Source organism: Maniola jurtina, chromosome 5, assembly GCF_905333055.1.
Source record: "Maniola jurtina chromosome 5, ilManJurt1.1, whole genome shotgun sequence".
In the NCBI taxonomy this organism is placed as follows: Eukaryota; Metazoa; Arthropoda; class Insecta; order Lepidoptera; family Nymphalidae; genus Maniola; species Maniola jurtina.
This window is the reverse complement of record NC_060033.1, coordinates 4,140,628-4,163,175: the sequence shown is the minus strand read 5'-3', so window position 1 is coordinate 4,163,175 and position 22,548 is coordinate 4,140,628. Positions and strand designations below refer to the sequence as shown.

Genomic DNA, 22,548 nt, shown 5'->3' with positions numbered 1-22,548 from the left:
AAACGAAAGTAAGCGATGACAACACAGGATGAAGGAATGTCAATCAAACGTCATTTTTCAAGTATAGAGACACAGCTTTAACGGCTCTGGGCCCTAGTACTTTTGAGCTTGACTACAGCATAGGACGTAAAACACAGACTAACAATCGCCACATGACAGTGAACATCGAATTTGACCACCGGCACCGACTAGAAAACAAGAAAATAACCCTTTTTGTGAATATTGTAATGCTATATTATTAATTTTATATTTTACATAATATACGCGTCTTTTTAAAATAAGAGTTAAATGGCAACATTATAATAATAGCAACAATTTTTACGCTTCTGTGACCTTGTGACATTAAGTTTGTGATAGGCGTAAAAAGACTTCCATCCAGAGCCGTAAAGTAAAAAAAAGGGAAATCTTAGACAAAATCGATTTGAATTCTTATTTTTTTCAAATATTTTCAGCGACTGCTTTTAAATGTAAATAGTTATTCAAAATTAATGGTATATTTTATCTGAATTTATTATAATACCTTTGTATTTGTACAGCCTGGGGCAAATTTTGTCCATCTCCTTTCACGATTCTAAGTCAACGGTTCTACCCTATAGGTTTTCTTGACAGACACGACAGATGGACAGACGGACAGACAGACAGACAACAAAGTGGCCCTATAACGGTTCCGTTTTTCCTTTAGAGATACGGAACCCTAGTAAAATAACAAGTCATTAAACTAATAAATAAAAAACTACTTTTTCAGGAAATCATGGGATAGAAGCCTGTCTAGGTGCGGCGTTAGAAATTGTAACACTAAACATTAAAAATGTAATAACGATTTCAACCCTAGATAATATAAATTCTTAACCGACAGATCCTCTGTCTTCATGGTTTATGTGGGCATAGTGAATGACCGGAAAGCGCAGCAGACCCACACTAGATGGACAAATGACATCTCAAACGAGTTGCAGGAAACCACTGTATTCAACGGTGCAAAACTGTAGCATGTGGAAGTCCCTTTAAGAGAGTAGAGACATAATATAGACAGCGGACGTCTATCCGTTAATGTCGGTTAATCTTTTGAAAGTATGCTCCTGAAAAAATCTCATTATACAATCGAAGATTATGTACTTAAATGACAAAAAAGCTTGGGTTTGACTCGCGCCAGCAATACACGGGGCTGCAATTGCTTGTATAGTACAGTATGGCTTATTATTGCAAATTGCATACTTGAAAAGAGCAGTTCCGCCGAGTTTCTTGCTGATTCTTCTCGGTAGGAACGGCATTCCGAACCAGTGGTAGATTATTTTGACGATCCAAAAGCACTTGTAAAAGTTTAACTGAATAAAAATAATTTGAATTTGAATGACGACGACGATTCATCACAATATCTCTCCCAAAATAGAGCTCAAACTAACCGATCTTCTAGAAACAGGATTGAAGATTTGGAACCTATGGCATGCAATGATTGTGTTCATTACAATGCGTGTAGATACACTATCATAAGAATCGAATGAAATATTCGAAGTATATTAGTATGTATACGAGAGTGAAGCGAAACAAAAGCTGTAACAAATAAGTGCATTCGGCACAAGTAATATTAACCTTAAATGCAAATTGCAAATCATCAAGTATTGCATCTATTGCTCAGGTACCCCGCTCGTAAGATGCGGATGGCTAATCTTGGTAAACACTTTACGCTTTCAGTTGAATGAATACACATTAATTTTACAATCATATTTAGCTGAGCATTAATTTACCTACAATCATTTATGCAATACAGGAATACTTACTTTAGTAGTTTGTGAAACTTATCGCTATCGTTAAGAGCGAATAGGATATCTTAAACCGGAATTTAATCTTTTGGGAACAATATTGTAGTAACTCCCAAAAGGACACTAATTTTTGTTTATTTCACTGGATGCAAGCCGCACAACACCGTGGTCAGTGTACCTAAATCTTTACAAAGGGTCTATGTAATTTACAGTATTCTTTCCAACCTACAAAAAAAGCAGTTGTCTGGAGAGATTTTGCGTTCTTTGTAAGTAATATTTCGTATGGCAATGAAGAATTTATCTAATTACTTATGAAAATAATATAAGGTTATTCAAGAGACGGATAAATTATAGATCTCTCAAAAACCAGCAAAAATTAAGCGGCACACTCGAATCGCCTGCTCTATTATTGTATATTCGGGTATGTATATAAAAAAACAACGCAGGAGAAAACAGTGCCTAATGTTTATGTTTATGTAAAAAGGCCGTCAAGTATAATTATTATCTACATATAATGATATGAGCATACTACGCCTTCAACATACGCCATGCATCGTTTCTTAACTACTAGAGCAGTAGTCTAGTATATCTTACTTCCTGAGCTCGGTGTGGTATATAATATCAACCATCTATCTGTGTATCTAATTTCCTCACATTAAATGAAACATAATAGCTCTTACTCATTTCGTCACGCTAAATACCGTCATACTCATAGTAATAGTCAGTTTGCGTAACAATGTTTACTATTCCTCCGTGCGTAAGAAAACCGGGTCAAATCTCGCTCGACTTCACCATACGAAATGCATATCGTTTTGGTTTGCATACACCATACAGAATTAACAACCGTAGTAACAGTATCATTCCACAATAGTTTATTTTTCGAACCACACGTCACTGGTAACCAAATGTGTCTGGCAAGGAGATAATTTTCCCCTTTTACGTTTAAAGGCATAATAAATTAAGCGCCAGAGAGAAGGTGTGATGGGCGGTTGGTGGTGAATGCTTCTCGCCTGTGTAGTTTGGTAACGGGTGAGGGTGGAGGGCGAGCATTACTCCCCGGAGATATTGAGGATGAGCCCTGGCTCTCAAGAGAATCTGTGTATGATGGACGCTCACAGCTCACAGACCCTCAAGTTGGTTAGCGTGCTGTGGTTCCTGCATGCCTCCAGCGGTGTTTGGGGGCACATAGTGCCCCAGTGCTGAATCTGCTTCGGCGGACACCCACTGGCGGAGTAACGAGGAGTTGCCAATTTCTCGGGCTCCATCATCAGCGTTGAGACTTGAGAGGAACTTCTTGAAGTATTAAGCCGGTAGGGAGTCCGACACCATGCATTGACTCACTGATCTATCAACGCACAGCTCAAACTACTGGACGGATCGGGCTGGCATGCCGATAGATCACAGTTGTAACGCAGACATCCGCTAAGAAAGGATTTTAGAAAATTCAATCCCTAAGCCAGTAAAATAGGGATTTTAAATTTGTGTAGACCAAGTGGATGAAATCGCGGGAAATAATCTAGTTTTATAAGAATCTACATAAAATTACCAATATTGCAGATTTATGCAAAAAGCTGCTATAAAACTGTAAACCGTTATGCTTTTTGTAACCTTGAACGAATGATGGAGATGGCGCTTTAATGGACCAATAGATGCACATTCTCGCAGCTTTAATATCCATACTATAAATGTGATAGTATGTCTGTCTGCCTTGCCTATCGATTTTGACGTTTGGTACAAAAATAGCTTGTATCCCAGGGATGGACATAGGCTACTTTTGTCCCGGATAATTAAAGAGATCCCAAGGGATTTTTAAATAACCTAATTTCACGTGGATTAAGTCGTCATCATCATCTATCTGGTACAGAGATATCTTGCATTTCGTAGACGGATATCGGCTACTTTTATCCCAGAAAATTGAAGAGTTTGTTTGGTATTTTAAAAACCTAAGTTCATATGAATGAAGTCGCGGGCATCACCTTGTGTTCTTATAAAGTACTACAAAAATCTTATTACTCATTCATTGGCCATGTCACATTTATGCACAGTAATTAGTTACAAATGACCAAGCACCTCTCACGCTAGCCCACGCGTAGATAATATTACACCCAAGATAATTTCAATAGTAGGCTATTGAAAATTATCTTCGAAACAATCAGTTACTAGTTTCTAACTTATTACTTTAGTTTATTACTTGTTTCTCCAGGAATTGTTCCTACGCAATGCGTAAGTAGATATAATGAGAATTTGTCCAAAAGCCTATCTCAGTTTTACCTTGAATTAAATAAATCCGTTCCGTCTAAACCCACCAGCGCAGAAACCCATTCCCTCATATCAGATCATGTGATGCACCAATTGCCGTAAAGAGCAATCACTGCAATCATTACAATCATTGCAAAACGTTTCTTACGTGATCGCGATAGTTACATCTGTGATTAAACCCGTTAATAAAACTGTGAATGCTCAATAAGTAAGTATAGCTTTATGGAAATGGCTTAAAGGGATTGCTTCATTGTGTTATCGAACTTGGTTATCTATATAGGTTCTACCTACACACTAGGTAACCGTTTTCATATTAGATTTAATAGGTCTCTCAAAATGCATTGCATTGAAATTGACAGTGGATTTATTTTATTTATATAATGTTTATAGGAGATAATCCTGTCGATATTTGATTTCGTATTTGTTTTGTTACTACGTTGAAAATAAAATTTCATCATCATCATCAACCCATGGCTTGCTCGCTAATGAACACGAATTTACTCTCAGAATGAGAAGGGTAATAAAATTTAGGTTAATCCAATTTTGGCAGGCTATACCTAGTTAGTTTCAAAATATGCTCTGCTTTACAATTTGGTTCATGATCATTTTCTATGATTGCACTAATGGGCAATATTTTGTGAAAGTTTACGTGTGTGAAATGTGTTTGCACAATAAATAATCATATGTAGTATAGGTATAATTTCACAAGTAATAAAAATAAAATGCAAGTCAATTTTATAACACTTTTTATTAATATCAGCCTCAACATAAGGTTCTTGCAAAAGGAGACCTTTCACAATTACGTAAAACAAAGCATATAATACATAGAGATAAACAAGTAATAACAGGTCGATTTTTAGGTATCGTACTCGATGAGTTCGCGCATTGTACAACAATGCTATGCGACAACAATGTGAAACTCGGAAAGATTAGGCGAAACATTTTCAACCACATCACAAACATTACCATTGCCACGTGCCAAAGCCTGCAGCAATACAGTTCCAAATTTTTAATAATATATTTATTTTACTACGAATACTAATTGATCACATTTTGAACTTAGCCTATAAGGTACTGGTGAAAACCTAAATTAGGTTTACTGGAATCAATTCCAGCCGTGGCCATGGCCGTAACCGTGCTGAACCTGTTCCTTCTTAAAGTATATGGGATAGTGGGACTTGACTGGGTAAGGTACCTCCTTCACTAGGGGCACTTGGACATCCTTGTAGACGGGGTAAGGCTTGTCGATGGGTACTTTTACTTCATAAGGCACCTCCTTCTCGACAGTGTAGGGGATCTTCTTGTACACGTCATAAGGTTTGGGAACTGGCACTTTGATATGGACGGGGTAAGGTTTCTCAACCTCGACCTTGTAAGGCCTGTCGACTGGAACCTTGACTTCGTAGGGTACAGGTTTGTGTACCGTCACTGGGTAGGGTTTCTCTACTGGCACGGGGTAAGGCTTTGGCACGTAAACATGGTAAGGCTTGTCGACGGGTACTTTGACTTCATAAGGCACCTTCTTGATAACTTCATAAGGTTGTGGTACTTTCACTTCGTATTTTACTGGGTAAGGAACCTTCTTCTCAACAGTGTAGGGTTGAGGAACGGGTACCTGAACTTCATAAGGTACTTTCTTTTCGACAGTATAAGGAGTGGGCACCTTAACCTTGACTTCGAAGGGCCTATCGACTGGGACTTTCACTTCATAAGGTACTTTCTTCTCGACTACGTAAGGTTCGGGAACGTGGACAGGGTACTTCACGTATTCCTTAACTGTGACTGGGACTTTCTTCTCAACGGTGTAGGGTTGGGGCACGTGCACCTTGACTTCATAAGGGACTTTCTTCTCAACCGTGTAAGGAACGTGTTTCTCGACGGTGTACGGGACGGGGACCTTCTTGATCACTTCGATTGTTTTCACATGATGATGGCCGTGGTCGCTTGAGATGGGCTGCCAAGAACCTCCAGAACTCCCACCGTGGTCACCACCGCCGTAACCACCGCCGTAACCACCACCGTAACCACCTTGACTGTAACTGTCACCTAGGCTGTAACCGCCGCCTCCGTGACCACCGAAATCACCACCATAGCTCTGCCCACCATCACCTCCGCTAAAGCTGTGTCCACTGCCTCCTGATTCGTAACTACCGCTGCCACCATAGGAGCCGATGTCGTAAATTCCTCGTTTATCCTGTTTCTTCTCTTCAGCTACAGCCTCTTTCTTTTCAGCTTTCTCCTCACTCGCATAGGCCACTACGGCCAATGAGGCTATCAAAACAACCTGTGAACAAAGAAAACCATTAGTGAAATCCAGAAACTGTATAAATATGACCTATAGCTAATAAACGAAAAAGAAATGGATACTCTAAAATAAACTTGCTGTAATGGAAACTTTATTTCATCACAAAGTTTTATGTGCTGTTAAAAGTAGAGTTTGGTCTATGAATTGTAAAATACTACTCATTCGATAATAAGTACATAGATATACTCGTTTTAAGTATGTTCTCTAGGGGTACGTTTATGATGCAATATGATCAACATCACGTGCCTAATAGAGGAGGTGAGATGAATAATTTTATAACATAGGTAGCTAAGTTAAGTACTTGAATACGAGGAAGTAAGTATATTCGAATCATATGTACGTGATTGCACATAATATTATGTGATTTGGATGACTGTTGGAAAACAAATGCGAAAAAGTGAACGCTCCAGTTTATCCACGGATCTAAACTACTTTCTAATACCCATTACAATTGCAAATACGTTCAAATCCGCTTAAGCAATACATTGTCTTAGACTGGATTTCGACAATGCAATCGCGATTCGACAAAATGTCGAAGTTCTAATTAATAACAACATTTAAATGAGAGTAGATAAGTAGGTCGATAATACTCTTAATAAGTTTTAAGTTTCAGATAATATGACGGATCTATTACGAGCAATACAAGAATATAACGGAAATAAAAACAAAATCGCACCATTTCGTATTTCTGACACTTTTTGTTGAGTAATTGCTCATAGTTTGAACGGAACAATGGGTGGAAGCAATTACGTACAAGAACGACATGGGTTCTTTTCCTTCAATTAACTCCACATCAATGGATTGGGCAACGCGGCATCTTATCTGCCATGGCGCTATTAATTAGCTTATCTGCAGTTTCAATGAAAGCAAAATGGCCTAATGTTTTGTTTACTCCAGATCAGTCAATATTTTTTGCCTTGATTTATTTTTTGGGAAGCTACGTACGTCTGAAGGAAGGATTTGATTGTAGGTATTCTTGTTTGGTATTTGGATTGAAACTGAGAATTAAAGCCAGAAATCATTGATTTCAAAAAGCTGAGGATCCCAAGAAGTAATCCATGTTTGCTTTTACGAACTGCTTTGCCTATTATAATTTATGTAATCCAATTAGTACTGTACCTAATGAAGTTATTATGATTTGATAAATTTTAGTGATACAGATATTATTGTGTAAACATACAAGTGCATGGCTAAGAACTTGAAACTAAAAAAATATTTTTAAGTTCTCAAGTTTCATATTATAAACTCTATGTGGACTCTATTTTATTTAAATTATAATGAATATTTTTTGGAAAAGTAACTCGCGTATAAGCGAATAAATTAAAACAAACATTTTAGTGATACAGATATTATTGTGTAAACATACAAGTGCATAGCCTGCCGATACACGATTTTACTAAAAACATTGTAGGTACATTAAACTCTTTGATTCTACCATATCGATTATTCTCAATCGGTGTCTAAAATGGATCATCATACTGAAAGTTTTTTATTTACTTACTTACAGATGAACCAGACATTTTTTTTCTCTTTATTGGAACACAAACAGCTTTTACAGTTTTGCTTAGCTACTTATTTCTAGTTAGTACATATGCCTATTAAGTGTTCACTTATTTACATTATATCTATAGAATTTTATGCGGGAGTTAGTTAGTAATAAAATAAAATAAAATTACAATGAGTTAGTTCGTTATGAAGTGGTTACAAATAAAGTATATAATATAATGATAGAAGTATAGAATTATTGTAATCATGCCTCTAGCTAGAGCTATACAAGTGGAACGGTCAACTGCATTAAAATTCAAGTCGCGATTACGAAATTACTTTCCTCACTGATCTCGAGTGACGTGTCTGTTTATATCTCACGCGTGCTCTTCGAAACAATAAGGCTAATGCCGTTTCGCACGTCGCTACTATATCTAATTTGTACGGTAAAGATTAGTGTACACGTGAGGTCAAACAAACAGATAATAATTGTAAAACAAGTCGTAATAAAAAAAAACACAACTGCCCTGCCAAAAATAAAAAAATCACACTTAAAAATGGTGCCATATAGCCGCCATTTTGAAATTTATAGTCAACAATTTAAGTCATTGTTACTTGGAAAGATGTAAGGATTCTAACGATACTTCATACATTCAAATCTGTTCAGGCATTTAGAAGTTATGGATAAAGGAACTCACATCATACATACATACATAAACCCTGAAAATATTACACTCCTGTTTTGGCAATCGAATAAAGAACAACAATCTGACAGCTTCATAATGAGCACCTATAAAATTATGGATTATGTAAAGGACGTAAATCTATATTTTAATTATTGCAATAACTTTAATGAGAGGAAGAAATAAATCGCTTTGCTTAATGCTTCATAAATTCCTTTGCAAAATATGTTAGGCAATGGGTGTTGGGTAACTTTTATGCGTTTTCAATAATTCTATCATGTACATACATTTATTTAGTAAATCGTAACGTGGAAGGATCATCAATTGCAAACGAAGTTGCTCAAGTCTATGTATATTTATACAAAAATTCTGAGATTTATTTTACGAGACATAATATTATCCTCATCTGGTGACAGAAGGGCTGGCTCATTTTTTGCACAAAGGATCAGCTGGACTGTCCAGCACAGAAATGTAGCCAGTATTTTCGGCACAATTCCACATAGGCACGATTTATACTCCGCACTAACAAGTATGAATATCGAATATAATATCGTGACTATAATACACCCACTGTCAACAGGAACCACGCCAACTAGTTAGCTGTCTCTAACGAAAGTAAAAGATCAACATATTCAATCGTTCATGGAACGGGTTATCAAAGTTACGTTGAAGTTGCATTACGGACAACGACCTTGCACAACTTGATTTGTTCTAAAACTAGATAGAACTAGATTTAGAAAAGCTGTCTGCCGTACCGATCGGAAATAAAAGGTTAACAAACTCTTAATTAGTTATGGCTAAGAACTTGAAACTAAAACATTATGTTTATGGTTTATGTTTTCAAGTTTCCTATTTTTTAACTCTATGTGGACTCTATTTTACTTAAATTAAAAATATTTTCATTTCATATTTTTTGAAAAGTAACTCTGCGCGTACCAGAAAATAAATTTTAAAAAACCAGAAAACTTTTGCTTTGAACGCTTCGACACTAGCTCAAAATATAGTGAACCAAGTACACTCGTGAATTTAATAAATACAGTGGGCAGTGTATACTCGCCCTTATTCCAATTTATTTCGGAAGTAAAACACGGAAACCTCTTCGGTGCAGGCCGTAAACTCGTAACTCTCTACGAACGTTGTGTCGCGAAATATTATCTTTATGTAAGCGAGTTTCTTGAAGAAATGACCGTTAATATAAAAATACTAGCTGATGTCCGCGACTTTGTCCAAGTGGATATAAATTTTATAAAAATCTGGTGGAAGCTTTTTAACTTTCCGGGATAAAAAGTAGCCATAAGGTTTCGGACTCCAAGATACAATCTCCTGGTGCCGAATTTCGACATAGATTAGCATCAACAGAGTTTCGTTAGCGTGATTGAATAGTGAAAAGGAAACAAAAACACTTTCGTATTTTAAGTATGGTTTGTAAAAGAAAATAAGTACAGATAAGTTAATGTCATTTTATTACTGGTAGATGTATTGCTAGAATTATTTGTTATTTATTGCTCATGAAAGTGGATTTTTACAAATATGGTGAGCTACACTTATATCTACTCGTACATAGTGACAAGGACAGTGACACCGTACTATTGTGATTTTACCCTACATATACTTACGATGTTATAAATAGTGTAGTTATTCGTTTTTGGATAGGTAGTTAATAGTTATGTTTGCATCAGAATTGATATAACTGATGGTAACCGGAGGTTAAAAGACCAACTGATACTTTTTGACGGTCTCTTAACAGTAAAATCTGCAAATCACTATACCTACAAAAAATCGGTCAGTACAGAATAGATACTGTAAAACATGATAGGCCTATTACTCACACTTTGTAAAATAATATTTCTCTATAGTACAATATGTTAAAGAAATTGCAAACATATTTCCATAAATAAAACTACTAAATTAAAACAGTTATTACATGGTGATGGTTGTGTAACAATGACTAGTTATTTTTAATTAGGCTTTAATTAATATGCATGTTAAAAATCGCCTTTTTTACTCGCGAAAGCTATTTCCATTTTATATATGAATCTACCAATTATAACTTGCGAGAATCTTTTTGTTTTCACTTTTGTAAAAAGATACCGGTTTTTTATTAAGATTATAGGAACATAAATGACGTCACAATTGGAGATCCATTAATGAGACTCTTTAGTCATGAGAAATAGTGATAACTTTTTTAACCAGTTCAAGTATGAATCATATCAGTTCAAATATGAAAAATATTTTTTCAAAAAATAAAAACTTTCCATAATTTTATCTTACTTACGAGTGTTTTATAAATCATTAAATGGTTTGTTAATAAGACTATACAAATACGATTAGATATGAAATTCTTTAGTAATTAGAAGAAGAACTTGTCAAATCCGTAAAATATGAATATGAAAAAAATATGTATGTCGGATGTCTACGACGTAATGTATCGATTGTCCTTAATATTTTAGAAGATAGATAATACTAGTCATGCTTGGTATTACGTGAGCCTTAAGGCTGTTTTACGCCGGAGCGAGCTGCTTTGCGACAATGTGGCATGTTACAAATGGAAATAATAATTTGGCGATCTTAATTAGCAAGCATACGGTAATTTATTTTATCTCACAACAACTTCGTGCTGGAAAAGTGCAAGTACGACATCTGTGATATCCTCTTCTAGACTAATCGGTTCTTTAGGTAGTAAAGATCTGATTAATGGAGTTAGAGATGGAGGACGGAATGGCCAACAGTAAATCAATGGCACTCAGTGTAATCTCTTACTAAGTAGACCTTTAATACATATCTACGTAATAAAAAACGTAAAAGTACATAGCAGTCTGCCGACGATTCTTGCTACGATAATTTTATTGTATGCTCTGTGGCATACTTCAATATATCGCACTGTGGTGCTCTGGCGTAGAACAGTCTATAGTAAGTGGGTAAGCAGCGCAACTAAATAATTTAAAGCACAGATAAAAATCGGCCTCAAAAGCCGAATCACGGTTACTAGATACTAATGCCTACTACGATCAATCGAATCGAATCTCGAGTAAGAAAGAATTAAGCAACAAGCTCTAAAGAAAACTTAGATCCTGGATTATCTTCCGACGTTTGCTCCAGGATGTATTTGTATCCAATAAAGTATTCAAAACAACAATCAAAACCAAATGACAAACAGCAAATTATAAAAACTACAGACAATTCGCAATACGATAGTTTGTATGCAAATCTGTGCGGAAGTGTAAACAAAGTAGGTAAATGCAAATATTTATCTCGTGTGTTGGTATTATTCAATAATGATCTTATCAAGTTACATAATGCGCAGGAGTAAGTTATGCACAACCGTTTACTGTGTCCAGTGATGCACAAACTCTGCTACCATCGGACTCACGTACCGTCATACGTAATGAGAACGCTCATGTGCCCCTTGGATCCATTATGTTTTTGAACTGGTTCTTATCATTTACTTATACTTATATATTTTTTAGGGTTCCTTACCCAGAGGGTAAAAACGGAGCCCTATTAGTATCACTCTGATGTCTGTCTGTATGTTCGTCTGTCTATCTGTCCGTCTATCTGTCTGTTTATCCGTCTGTGGCTTTGTCCGTCTGTCTGTCGGTCCGCGTCTCACAGGTCTCTAGCTCGTAAACGAAATAAGTTACAAACCTGAAATTTTGGTATTTGATGCAGAACGTTGACCCTAAATCAAACATTGAATTAGAAATTCAATTAAATGATTTTCCTATACATGAAAATATTATTCTTACCCGAACCTTTGGGTTATTGTTTAGAACTCATGTTTAAAATATTAAAAACCGTTGAAAAAACTTGCATCGAACATTATATTTTAGCGTGGCTCGCTACGCTAAAATATAATTCTTCGACAAAATATAAAATTATCATTCATAATAATATTATGCGGGTGTAAAAGATGATAATGATGGTAAAAGTAAAACGATAAGATGTTTATTATTTCGTCGTAAGTTTACAGAAAAAATAAAAAAAATATTTTCAGATATTTAAAATAAGGAAATAAGTAACCTAGGAGGTCTATAATTTCTTCCTCAAAATATCAAAAAGTTTTGTATAAAATCGTTCAACATTAATTTGCGTACCAAAAAAGACAATAATAAAGAATTCGTCAAAGTCTAAGTTTTTTAGCATTTCATACAAAAAACTTATTTACATTCGAAGAAATGACTTAAAACTCCGTACACAATTTTATCTCATTTTTTAGAAAGAAAGAAAATTAGCAAAGACTAAAAGAAAATTAGATTTTATGGTAATTATGTAGTCAGTAAAAAAGGTACAGACCTAGTAATTGTTAAGAGCCCGTAATAGCTGCAATGTTAACTACAATCACAAGGCTTTTTCATGGCAATTATACCGTAACTTTACCATGCATGTTAGAAAGTGAAAAGAAAATTACTGGGATCGTAGCTAAGAAAATTGGTTAAACGGCTCAATTACAGAGGAAACCACGACTGTTCCGTAAACAAATAAGTACATAGATTAGTTAGTCTGTAGATTATGCTAATTAATGCTAAGCAATCTTACTTAATTTTTTCGTTGCAGTAATTTGAAAAGCACTTTATAGTTGAATTGATAAAGCTTTTTTACTTTCAAGATTAACAAAGTAAGGCTCTGAGATTTTTAACGAACTTCAAAAAAAAGAAGAGGTTCTTAATATTTCGGCGCGTATTTTTACGATATTATTATATTTAAATGTTTGCCTCAATATTCTGCAGCATTTAGATAACGCACTATCAGTAGGTCCTGTATTTTGTTTTCGAGAAGAGAGAAAGTAGGTAGTACATTATTATTCTATCAAATTAAAAATTATGGTTAGCTAGTGTATATTTCTATGATATTTCTCTAGAACCCCGCACGTGTGACAATTTTTACGAATTAATTTACAATAACTCATCAATACCGGCAGCTTATTTTCGCAAAATGTTCATAAACTATTACAAGTATATAGGTAGTAATTTATAATGTGGTAGTGAAAAAAAAACTGACTAAATCACATATCAAAAACCTACAGCCAGAAACTTCAGATTTTGCATGTAGGTTCTTTCTATATGTAGACCCTTACAAAGAGAGTATTTTCCAACGGTAACTTTAAAGAAACCTATAAATCCACGCAGAAAAATAGCCGAGAAAAAACCAGTTTGACATACTTAATTTGATTATAACCATTTTGGTTTTATTTATATTTTAACAACAAACAAATATTTATTCAAGCTAGATCGTTTTGGGAAAAAATTTTCGCTACGATTTTTCCGAAAAACATGCGCGTTTCATCCAGTTGACTGCATCTCCGAAAAGCGCGTTTTTTCCGAAAACGGCACAGATCCTACCTATTCCCAAAATAAAATATCCATTTCCATTTTCTTTTTCGAACACTAATCACTGTCACTTCACTGAAACTCACCGATAACTTCATGTTGTCGAGTCTCCGTTCGCCGAAGACCGGTTGTCTATGGTGCATACTATGCTCCTCGAACGGACTTTATACCTTCCCTCCCACTTTTGTATTAAGAAGGGTGAACGTAGGCATAGTTGTGATAATTGTGATATGTATTTTATTTGTTAGGAATTGGAGCGATCTTTGAGATCATTGAAATTAAAGTTTTAGCCCAGTTACTGACCTAGGCCAAGGCGTCCTTCACTCTCTTCTTTGTCGTAATATGGAAGATGTGTTTGCATTCATCTTAATTGTACATTTTTCTTGTTTTAATATCTTTTCGTGATAACTTCTTTTGTAACAAAAGTGTGTCTATCTGTCTGCTAGTTTTCCACGGTTCATCCATTTAACCGATTTTGACCAGAAAATAACTTGTACCTACCCTAAGGGCGAACATTATTACTTATTTTTTGATTTCGAAGGAAAATCGAAAAGTTCCCTAGGGATTTTAAAAACTTAAGTACAAGTAAATCCACATGAATGAAGTCGCGGGCATTCGAAGCTATTCGGTACAGAGATAGATTGCGTCCTGGACTCAGATGAAGGCTACTTTTTATCCCGGAAAATCAATGTTGTAAATGATTTTTTGAAGAAGATTTTTTTCTACTGGGGCTTACCTCGCCAAATATTTTAAAAACATCTACGTATTCTTGGGTATCTAACAAGATTCAAGACAACAATCCATAATAGCCTACGAAGTAAGTACTTTTGTCATGATTTTACAAATAGAACTTAATTAGCTATGCCGGCGACATCGTCCGCATTGATTTAGGTTTATCGATATCCGGTGGGAACTGTTTGATTTTCTGGGATAAAAACTAGCCTATGTGCTAATTCAGAATATTATCTATCTAAATTCCAAATTTCAGCCAAATCCGTCTAGCAGTTTTCGCGTGAAGGCGTAAAATACACACAAACTTTCCCCTGTATATTATTAGTGTGATATGAATCTATTACTTCGGTACCTACCTAAGAGTTGCAGAGCTCTAAATACTTTAAAGATTATTTTAATTATTTTAGTGCTCATAATTACCTATTATTTGGAATGTCCGCTACCTAGAAATAAAAAAGAAAACTGGGCAATATGCATTAGACACTTTTTTTTAAAATTAATTTTTTTTCTGAAAACACAAAACGATCAATAACTCAAAAACACACCATTTTCCGCCCAACCGCCCAATGGTCCTATTTAGGGGTCATCAATTGGTAGCAGTAATTGACCTTTCCTATAATAGCCCGTCAACGGAATTTTCAATCGTGACTTTTTCCTGGTCACCCTTTTTGACCTGATTTTTGTTTTTGTTTTCAAGGTACAGATTAACTATAAACTTCAAATTGGACTACGACTTATAAGATGAACTTAAGGTGTTTTATGTTTCGTAAAAATGCTTGCTAAACGAAAGATGTATATCAGAGTTCACAAAATATACGTTATTGTAGTCATTACCATCTAAAATGGGTTCTTAGTGCAAACATCTTGCAGCTACGGTGTTGAACATCAAGAATTTTCTTAATCATTGCGATAATAGGTATACAAATTTTGAAAGAAGTGTACGCGTATAATATTGTGCGTCGTTAATAAGTTATCTAATTACAAAAGTTAATTTAGTTTAATCTAATCAATCAATCAGCTTGGATAACTCTTAATAACTCAGTACTATGGTAACTAGTAGTAATTAGACAGTAATAGCAAGATGCTTGGTTCCTCAATGTAATAACATAATATACCTACTTACTTGTGCACGTCTATACCTAATATTATGTAATATATTTTAAAAATCAAATAATTTTTTTTTTTCATTTTATGTATATTAGGTAATCTAGACCTTTCCTTAGTATGCCACAGTCATCTCTGAGAGCGGTTACGCACTCATCCGATCCGAGTCTGTGAAAATACGAATATACTACTACTCATACAAAAAACTTGGGCTGAACTCGGCTTTGCTTACGAACTAATCCGATCTCTGATCCAAATTCAAGCTATACGGCGGACATCTTTGTCATAATATCTACGTCATATTATTATGTCCGATTTAAATCCGAGATACATCCGAGATATCTCACGGATGACGGAGAGAATTCGGATGACGGATTTCGGAGCTAGTGCGTATGCTACCATACTAATAGTTCTATCTATGACTTCTTCGGTTTTGACTGTATTTTCTTAACTACCTCACACACCGTAGACGGACGAACTCATCTGATAGGTATAAATAACTAACAGATGATGCTATCTTATGATAGACCATCAAATGAGATTTTATAATCAAGTTCAATCCATTAATATAAATAATACATAATTAGATTCAGCTATGCCAAAATCTACAAATCCCCCATTGCAATGACTTCGATACAATCATGTTTAGTAAAGATTTTCTTTTAATTATTATTATTTAACCAGAAGTTATGGTAAATGCCAATTTGTGCACTTTGCTTCAAAGTTTTGATACTTAGATCATATCAGAGTCGCAGTGAGCCTCAAGAATCAGGTGGTGCGCAAGACTGCTGCTTGTTATACGAACCTACGATGATAAGAATTCATTAATTAGTTTTTGAAAATTTGCGGGTTGATATATTTTGGCATAGCTCTGTCTAATAAAGCTGTATTTATTTATATATTCACAAATCAAAAGTTAATTCTTATTTAATTTCGCTTTGACGAAATCTGGCGCTCTGGCTCCACCCAGAATAATAAAAATACATATATTTAAGCTAAATATCAAGGATGTTACAGCGTGCACTATTGCGACGCCTAAGCTTGACTTTCATACTGACGACTGACCTATGAACTTATTGAGTACACTATACTTACCGAAATGAACTAATACTCGAATGCAACTGACTATCGTGCCCACTTACTTCAAAGACACAACGTAAATTTTCGACAGAATAATTAACAGAATTAATGAATTTTGATGGTAAGCAGTCTTCGATCGACCTTTTAGGTCAGCAACGACGGACCTACTTATTAACAATTTCTAATTATGTAGTAGTCATAAATAGAGGTTGGCAAAATCATAAAGCTGAGTGGTTTTACGAAAATGCCAACTATTAGATTGCTTTTTTTCTAAGTACCTATTGCAATGTTTTTAGGTGGCTATTCCCCTTTTCCTCCAACTTAGCGTAAGGGAGCGTTTCCACTGATGCGGAACGAAGCGAAGACGTATACTCAGCCGATTTTGGTCAGATAACGCGATAATTTGATCATGTCATCTAAATACCCATATATAAAAGGAAAAGCTAACTGACTGACTGATTATCACACCACAGTTCAAAATACTGGGCGGATCGGGCAGAAAGGCATGCAGATAGGTTTTATTCGCTAAGAGAGGATTTTTCCCCTAAGGGGGTAAAATAGGGGTTTGAAATTGGAGTAGTCCACGCGGATGAAGCAATAAGCTACGGTCAATGGTCTACCTACGTTGCTTACCCAGTGCAATCGACTGGCATGCGCAACTACAGCAGACGCCTCTCAAAGTTCTCCCGGTTGAAAGAAAACTTTTTTGGAAAGAGAAAATCAGAAGGAATGTTTTTTTTTTAAATTCCAATACATCTTAGCCCTTGACTGTGATCTCATCTGGTTGTAAGTGATGATGCAGTCTAAGGTGAAAGCGGATTAACTTGGAAGGAGTATGAAAGTATTCATTAATCCCATACCCCCCTGATCAGCTTCTACGTGGCATCGTACCAGAACTCTAAATTGCTTGGCGGTACGGTTTTGCCGATAGGTAACTAGCGACGGCCGAAGCCTCCCAGCAGATATAAATCAGGAACTCAAGAACGTCAAGAAAGTCTCACGACGTCAAGACGTCAGGAAACTCTCGGTGAAGCTTTCAGAACTCTAATATGCACAGAGGACTATAATGTTGTGAAAGAGTTTTAAGCTATAAAACCAAATTAGAAGATCATCCATACAATGTTCCTTCATTTCATTACATAAATATACAAAGTAGCATTTATGTATCGCACCGCAACACTTCACACGTCAAATTACCATTGCACATAATATTATGAACCTATTTTCATAAGCGCTACTCGATATCTTAATTGAATGTCTCAATATCCAAGGTAAATTGATATAGAAAGAAAATTCTGAAAATGATATTCATACTGCGTATATTGTTTATTTTATTTTAATTGGAAAGTTGATTAGTTTTTATGTTATTTTGTTACTTGCTGAATATGGATTAGGTATTTAAAACTTTAAAAAAACTCATTTAAGTATAAATGTTTTTCCCTTGGATGAATTAACCACGTTTTTCCTTGAATCGTATAGGTATTTGAGATTTATGGATTAAGAATAAAGTTTTATAACCTGCGGGCGTCAATAGTTTCGATTGCGTAAAGATAATTATATTCATGTGGATTAAAATTTTAATCAGATAAAAAAAATAATTACATACATATAAATCTATTATTTAGATGCGTTATTTAAATTTTGCGTTGAATAGAATAACCTTCGCTATTATTATTCTAAACAGTTATTCAATTTAAACTGTTAAATTTTATAATACCTACCTAACAGGTAGATATAGATTATTTATATTTTATAGAACTGTGTATCGTGATAGCCTAGCTAGCTGCTAGTAGCACAATAGTTAAGACTTCGACCTCTTATCTATCTATCTATCTTGGGCACGAGCCACAAACCTATAATTTTTCGGAGTAAGGGTGCGTTTTGAGCAATTAGATATCACTTGCTTTAAACGGGTGAAGGAAAACATAAAGTGAAGAAACTTGCATGCCTGAGAGTTCTCCATAATGTTCTTAAAAGTGTGTAAAATCTGTCAATCCACGTTGGCCAACGTGATGGACATGGCCCTAAACCTTTCTGATTCTAAGAGGATCCGTACTTAGTAGTGTACCAGCGATGATGATGACGATGGCAATAGATATGCATTTATACTAAGCTAGGTAGGCATGGTATTCAGCTACATAATATACCCTAACCTACTTACCTATCTAATCACTTTAGATGATGGCCTCGCAGGTCTAACTTTCCGACCGTTTGGTTGCTCCGTTGTGACGTGATTGAAGGACATACAAACACATCTTCACATTTGTAATATAGGTAATGATTGAGTTAGATCTAGTTAGACCATGGCGTAGCAGACTTCATAGGTTAGTCAGACACCCAGAGTCGGCCACCCATCCAGTTACGACCGGGGTCAACGTTGCTTAATTTCCCAGATCGTTTGATAGCGCTGTCGCAACCAGGTCAGTGTAAACTTAGTTATAGAAAGGAAAATATTACTATCAACGTGCAAGTCAACAAAATATGATATTGAATATCAAGATTTTACCTAGTCATTTGAAACCACTGAAGCTGCTGCGATACGGAGGTCATATTATATTTTTATTAAAATTAGATAGAGCGCTAACTTTTTATATAAAACGCAAAAGTCTAATTTTTATTTATTTGGTAAATATATTACTGAAAGTAGGTAGCCTACATGTTTTACCATTATCAGATACTTAGTGATTCTAATTTTTGCCGTGCTATGTATGGTAAGTCAAAATGCTTAGAATTTTAAAGGACATGGCAAAGGTACGAGTATCACAACCTGGTGAATTTAGAGACACCGGCAAGCAGGATGCCTCCCAGAGTTTATAGAAAGCACTTAATTCACGGACAATCTTTTTCTTCCAAAGCCCAAGGTACGAGTAGTATTACCATTTAGGTCGTAAGATTTATTCTGCAATCGCTGAAATGTAAAAGGATAAACTAAATATAAACTAACGTACTAGCTTTTGTCATTAGAAGTTTAAGATGTTGTATTTAAGTTTTCTCCATAACCTAGGTCGTAGACCCTTAAAAAAGAATCTTCACTAAATCCCGCTGAGCAAAGCCAGGCCGAATTAGCTATAAAATCCAATTTACTTACTTGCAAACAATAATATGTACAGTCAAAGATCGTAAGTCGTTTTGCATCTTGATGATCGTATTCGCGTGGCACGGTTATGCACATGCGTTCGGTGTATGTGGACAGGTTTTTGATGCAATAGTTTCGCGGAATTGCTACTCGAATTCTGAGGCCGACCGTACATACGAGTAATAATCCTTCAGAGGGGTTTATTCGTAGTGCGCTCCAAGCCAACGAAGTTTGACTCTCATATTTAGAATATTAACCAATCAAACTCAAAGAAAGCATGTATATAATATTTTCTAGGAACTAATATTCTAAGGGTATGGTTTTTGCAGATTTCCGTTAAAATATTCAGTTTCAAAGCATACGATCTCAAAAATGTACATGTAAAATGTTTAAAAACCCGTGTAACTTTATTTTTACAGAATTCTGCCAAACCACATGACGTAGATATTAATTAGTGAGAACCAAAGTACGTTTGTATATGAAGCGAGTGACGGAGTTATCATACATACCCGTACCTTAACGATCGTAAAATTTAATGTTCGTAACGTAAAAAGTAGGTACTATGGGCGGTGTGTATGATGTATAAATGTATTGCTCAATTAACACCTCTAATGGACGGGCGATAATACTTTAATGTCTTGAAAATTCGCGTGATATAATATTTTGTCATGTACCTACCAACGATTTCCTCAAAACTAAACCAATTTTTCTTAAAATTGGTTTAGTTTTGAGGAAGGAAGGAGGTGTTTTGGTGTTGCGCAAAAGATACGCAAGCTACCTCTATGCTTTTCATATAAATCGGTTAAACGGATGGGCCTTTAAGAATCCCGTTGGAACTCTTCAATTTACCGGAATAAAAAGTATAGCCTATGTCCGTCCCCGGGATGTAAGCTGACTCCGTACCAAATTTCATCAAAATCGTTGGCCTTGAAAAGCTTGCAGACATACAGACAGACACTTTTGCAATTATAATATTAGTATGGATTCTTAACCAACATTAACTATCATATTGTTAACAAAAAAAAATAGTTTGCAAGTATATCAGTAGGTTATTAGTAATATTATAGTGTCCAAGTGTCGATCGCTAATTCCCCATTATCGCTCCATCTGCACACATAACAGTGTAATCACGAGCCTCGGTGATAACTGCTGGACTTATCACATCAACTGGAACTTTCAGAGACAGTCCAAGCTGAAAACCGTCAGTTCGAAAAGCTTCAAAGTCTGATCTGAGAAGTGAGATCTTAATTAGCTTGTATGAGAAATTACGGACGTACGTACGTATTACGTATAGAGTATAATATTTTGCTTATTAGATTTTTTGGAGTGGTATTCCTATATTATATACCTATTACTTACTTACTCATTTTTAACCCCCGACCCAAAAAGAAGGATGTTATAAGTTTGACGTGTGTATCTGTGTATCTGTTTATCTATCTGTGGCATCGTAGCTCCTAAACTAATAAACGGATTTTAATTCAGTTCTTTTTGTTTGAAAGGTGGCTTGATCGAGAGTGTTCTTAGCTATTAATCCAAGAAAATCGGTTCAGGCGCTAAAAAGTTATCAGCTCTTTTCTAGTTACTGTAACCTTCACTTGTCGGGGGAGTTATAAATTATTAATTTAGACTTGTCATCTAGTACCACTTGACTCTGGCCGCAAGTCTTTGATGTAAGCTCCACAAACCAGCCTGTCCTCTAATGTGAAACATGCATTACTCTGAAGTATCCAGACATGCACATGTAAAGTAATTAGTAATTACAGAGTGTTATGAGCAACCACTATTATCCATATTACGTGACGCTAATATTATTTGCTATTAAATAATAATTAGATGCATGTAACACTTTATAAATTTTGTCTCGTATCATTAGACAGGGACAAAAAATGCATTAACATTCTACTACCGGTTTTTACTCTATGAATCATTATTATTATTATGTATTCATCTAAGGCAAAGTTCAGTTATCTACTAAGTTAGTTAGTTAGTTATAATAAGTATATCTAATTCCATCCACATTTTTAGTTTCATCGAGGTTATTCCTACGACTTTGTACATTTAGGTTTTCAAAATTCCATTTGCTAAATATTCCTTTTTTAGTGGGGGAGCTTTGGAGAACAACCCACATGAATCCATGGGTTTAGAAACTCTTCTGCCGTCATAATTGCATCATTATGTAGCTAGGTATTTAATGATCTTAAATGTAATCAAAAATTATATTATATGAAAAGATCTTAGTTTAATTTATCTTAATTAGCGAATTTCGCCAAACATCAAAATAATTTACTAATTATACCTGCGTAAGATTATACCTACACAAAAAATTCTACATTCTCATATGCAACATAAATTAAAATGCAAAGCAGGATTTCTTTCGCTTTTTCGGTTTCGCACGCCTAAACAATATAATAATATTTAATTTTAAAAAATAACCAATTGCATAAAAGGTACTTTTTATTCCGGAAAATCCAAGAACTTCCATGCACTTTTTAAAAACCTAAATCCACACTCACCAACTCGCGGACATCGTCTACTTAGTCGGTACCTCCAGTAGGTACTAATTTATTATTGTACTTAAGTAAAGCGTCATCAGAGCATCACCGTGAGCATCACCGTGAGCATCACTGATGTCCTATCGTTCAACAGAATATGTAAGTACCTACTATAACGGATTCTGATGCTATTTACTCAGCAATTATGTAGGCCAAACAATGGCTTAAGTGCTACAGCTGAAGAAATA

General features: G+C 35.2%; 1 protein-coding gene across 1 annotated transcript; it reads right to left on the bottom strand.

Moving 5' to 3' along the window:
• Positions 1-4,745: 4,745 nt before the first annotated feature.
• Positions 4,746-13,979, bottom strand: LOC123865364 (BCL-6 corepressor-like protein 1). Its single transcript, XM_045906359.1, has 2 exons — positions 13,903-13,979; positions 4,746-6,300 (listed from the first exon to the last, which is right to left on the bottom strand). The coding sequence occupies exons 1-2, from the start codon at positions 13,957-13,959 to the stop codon at positions 5,122-5,124; spliced, it is 1,236 nt and encodes a 411-aa protein (XP_045762315.1). The 5' UTR covers positions 13,960-13,979; the 3' UTR covers positions 4,746-5,121.
• Positions 13,980-22,548: the final 8,569 nt, after the last annotated feature.

Bases quoted from the DNA above. Each gene is read 5' to 3' on its own strand.
- LOC123865364 (XM_045906359.1), bottom strand. From the start codon at position 13,959: ATGCACCATAGACAACCGGTCTTCGGCGAACGGAGACTCGACAACATG. The intron at 6,301-13,902 runs GTGAGTTTCAGT...CTTTGTTCACAG, and splicing joins TCGACAACATGAAGTTATCG to GTTGTTTTGATAGCCTCATT.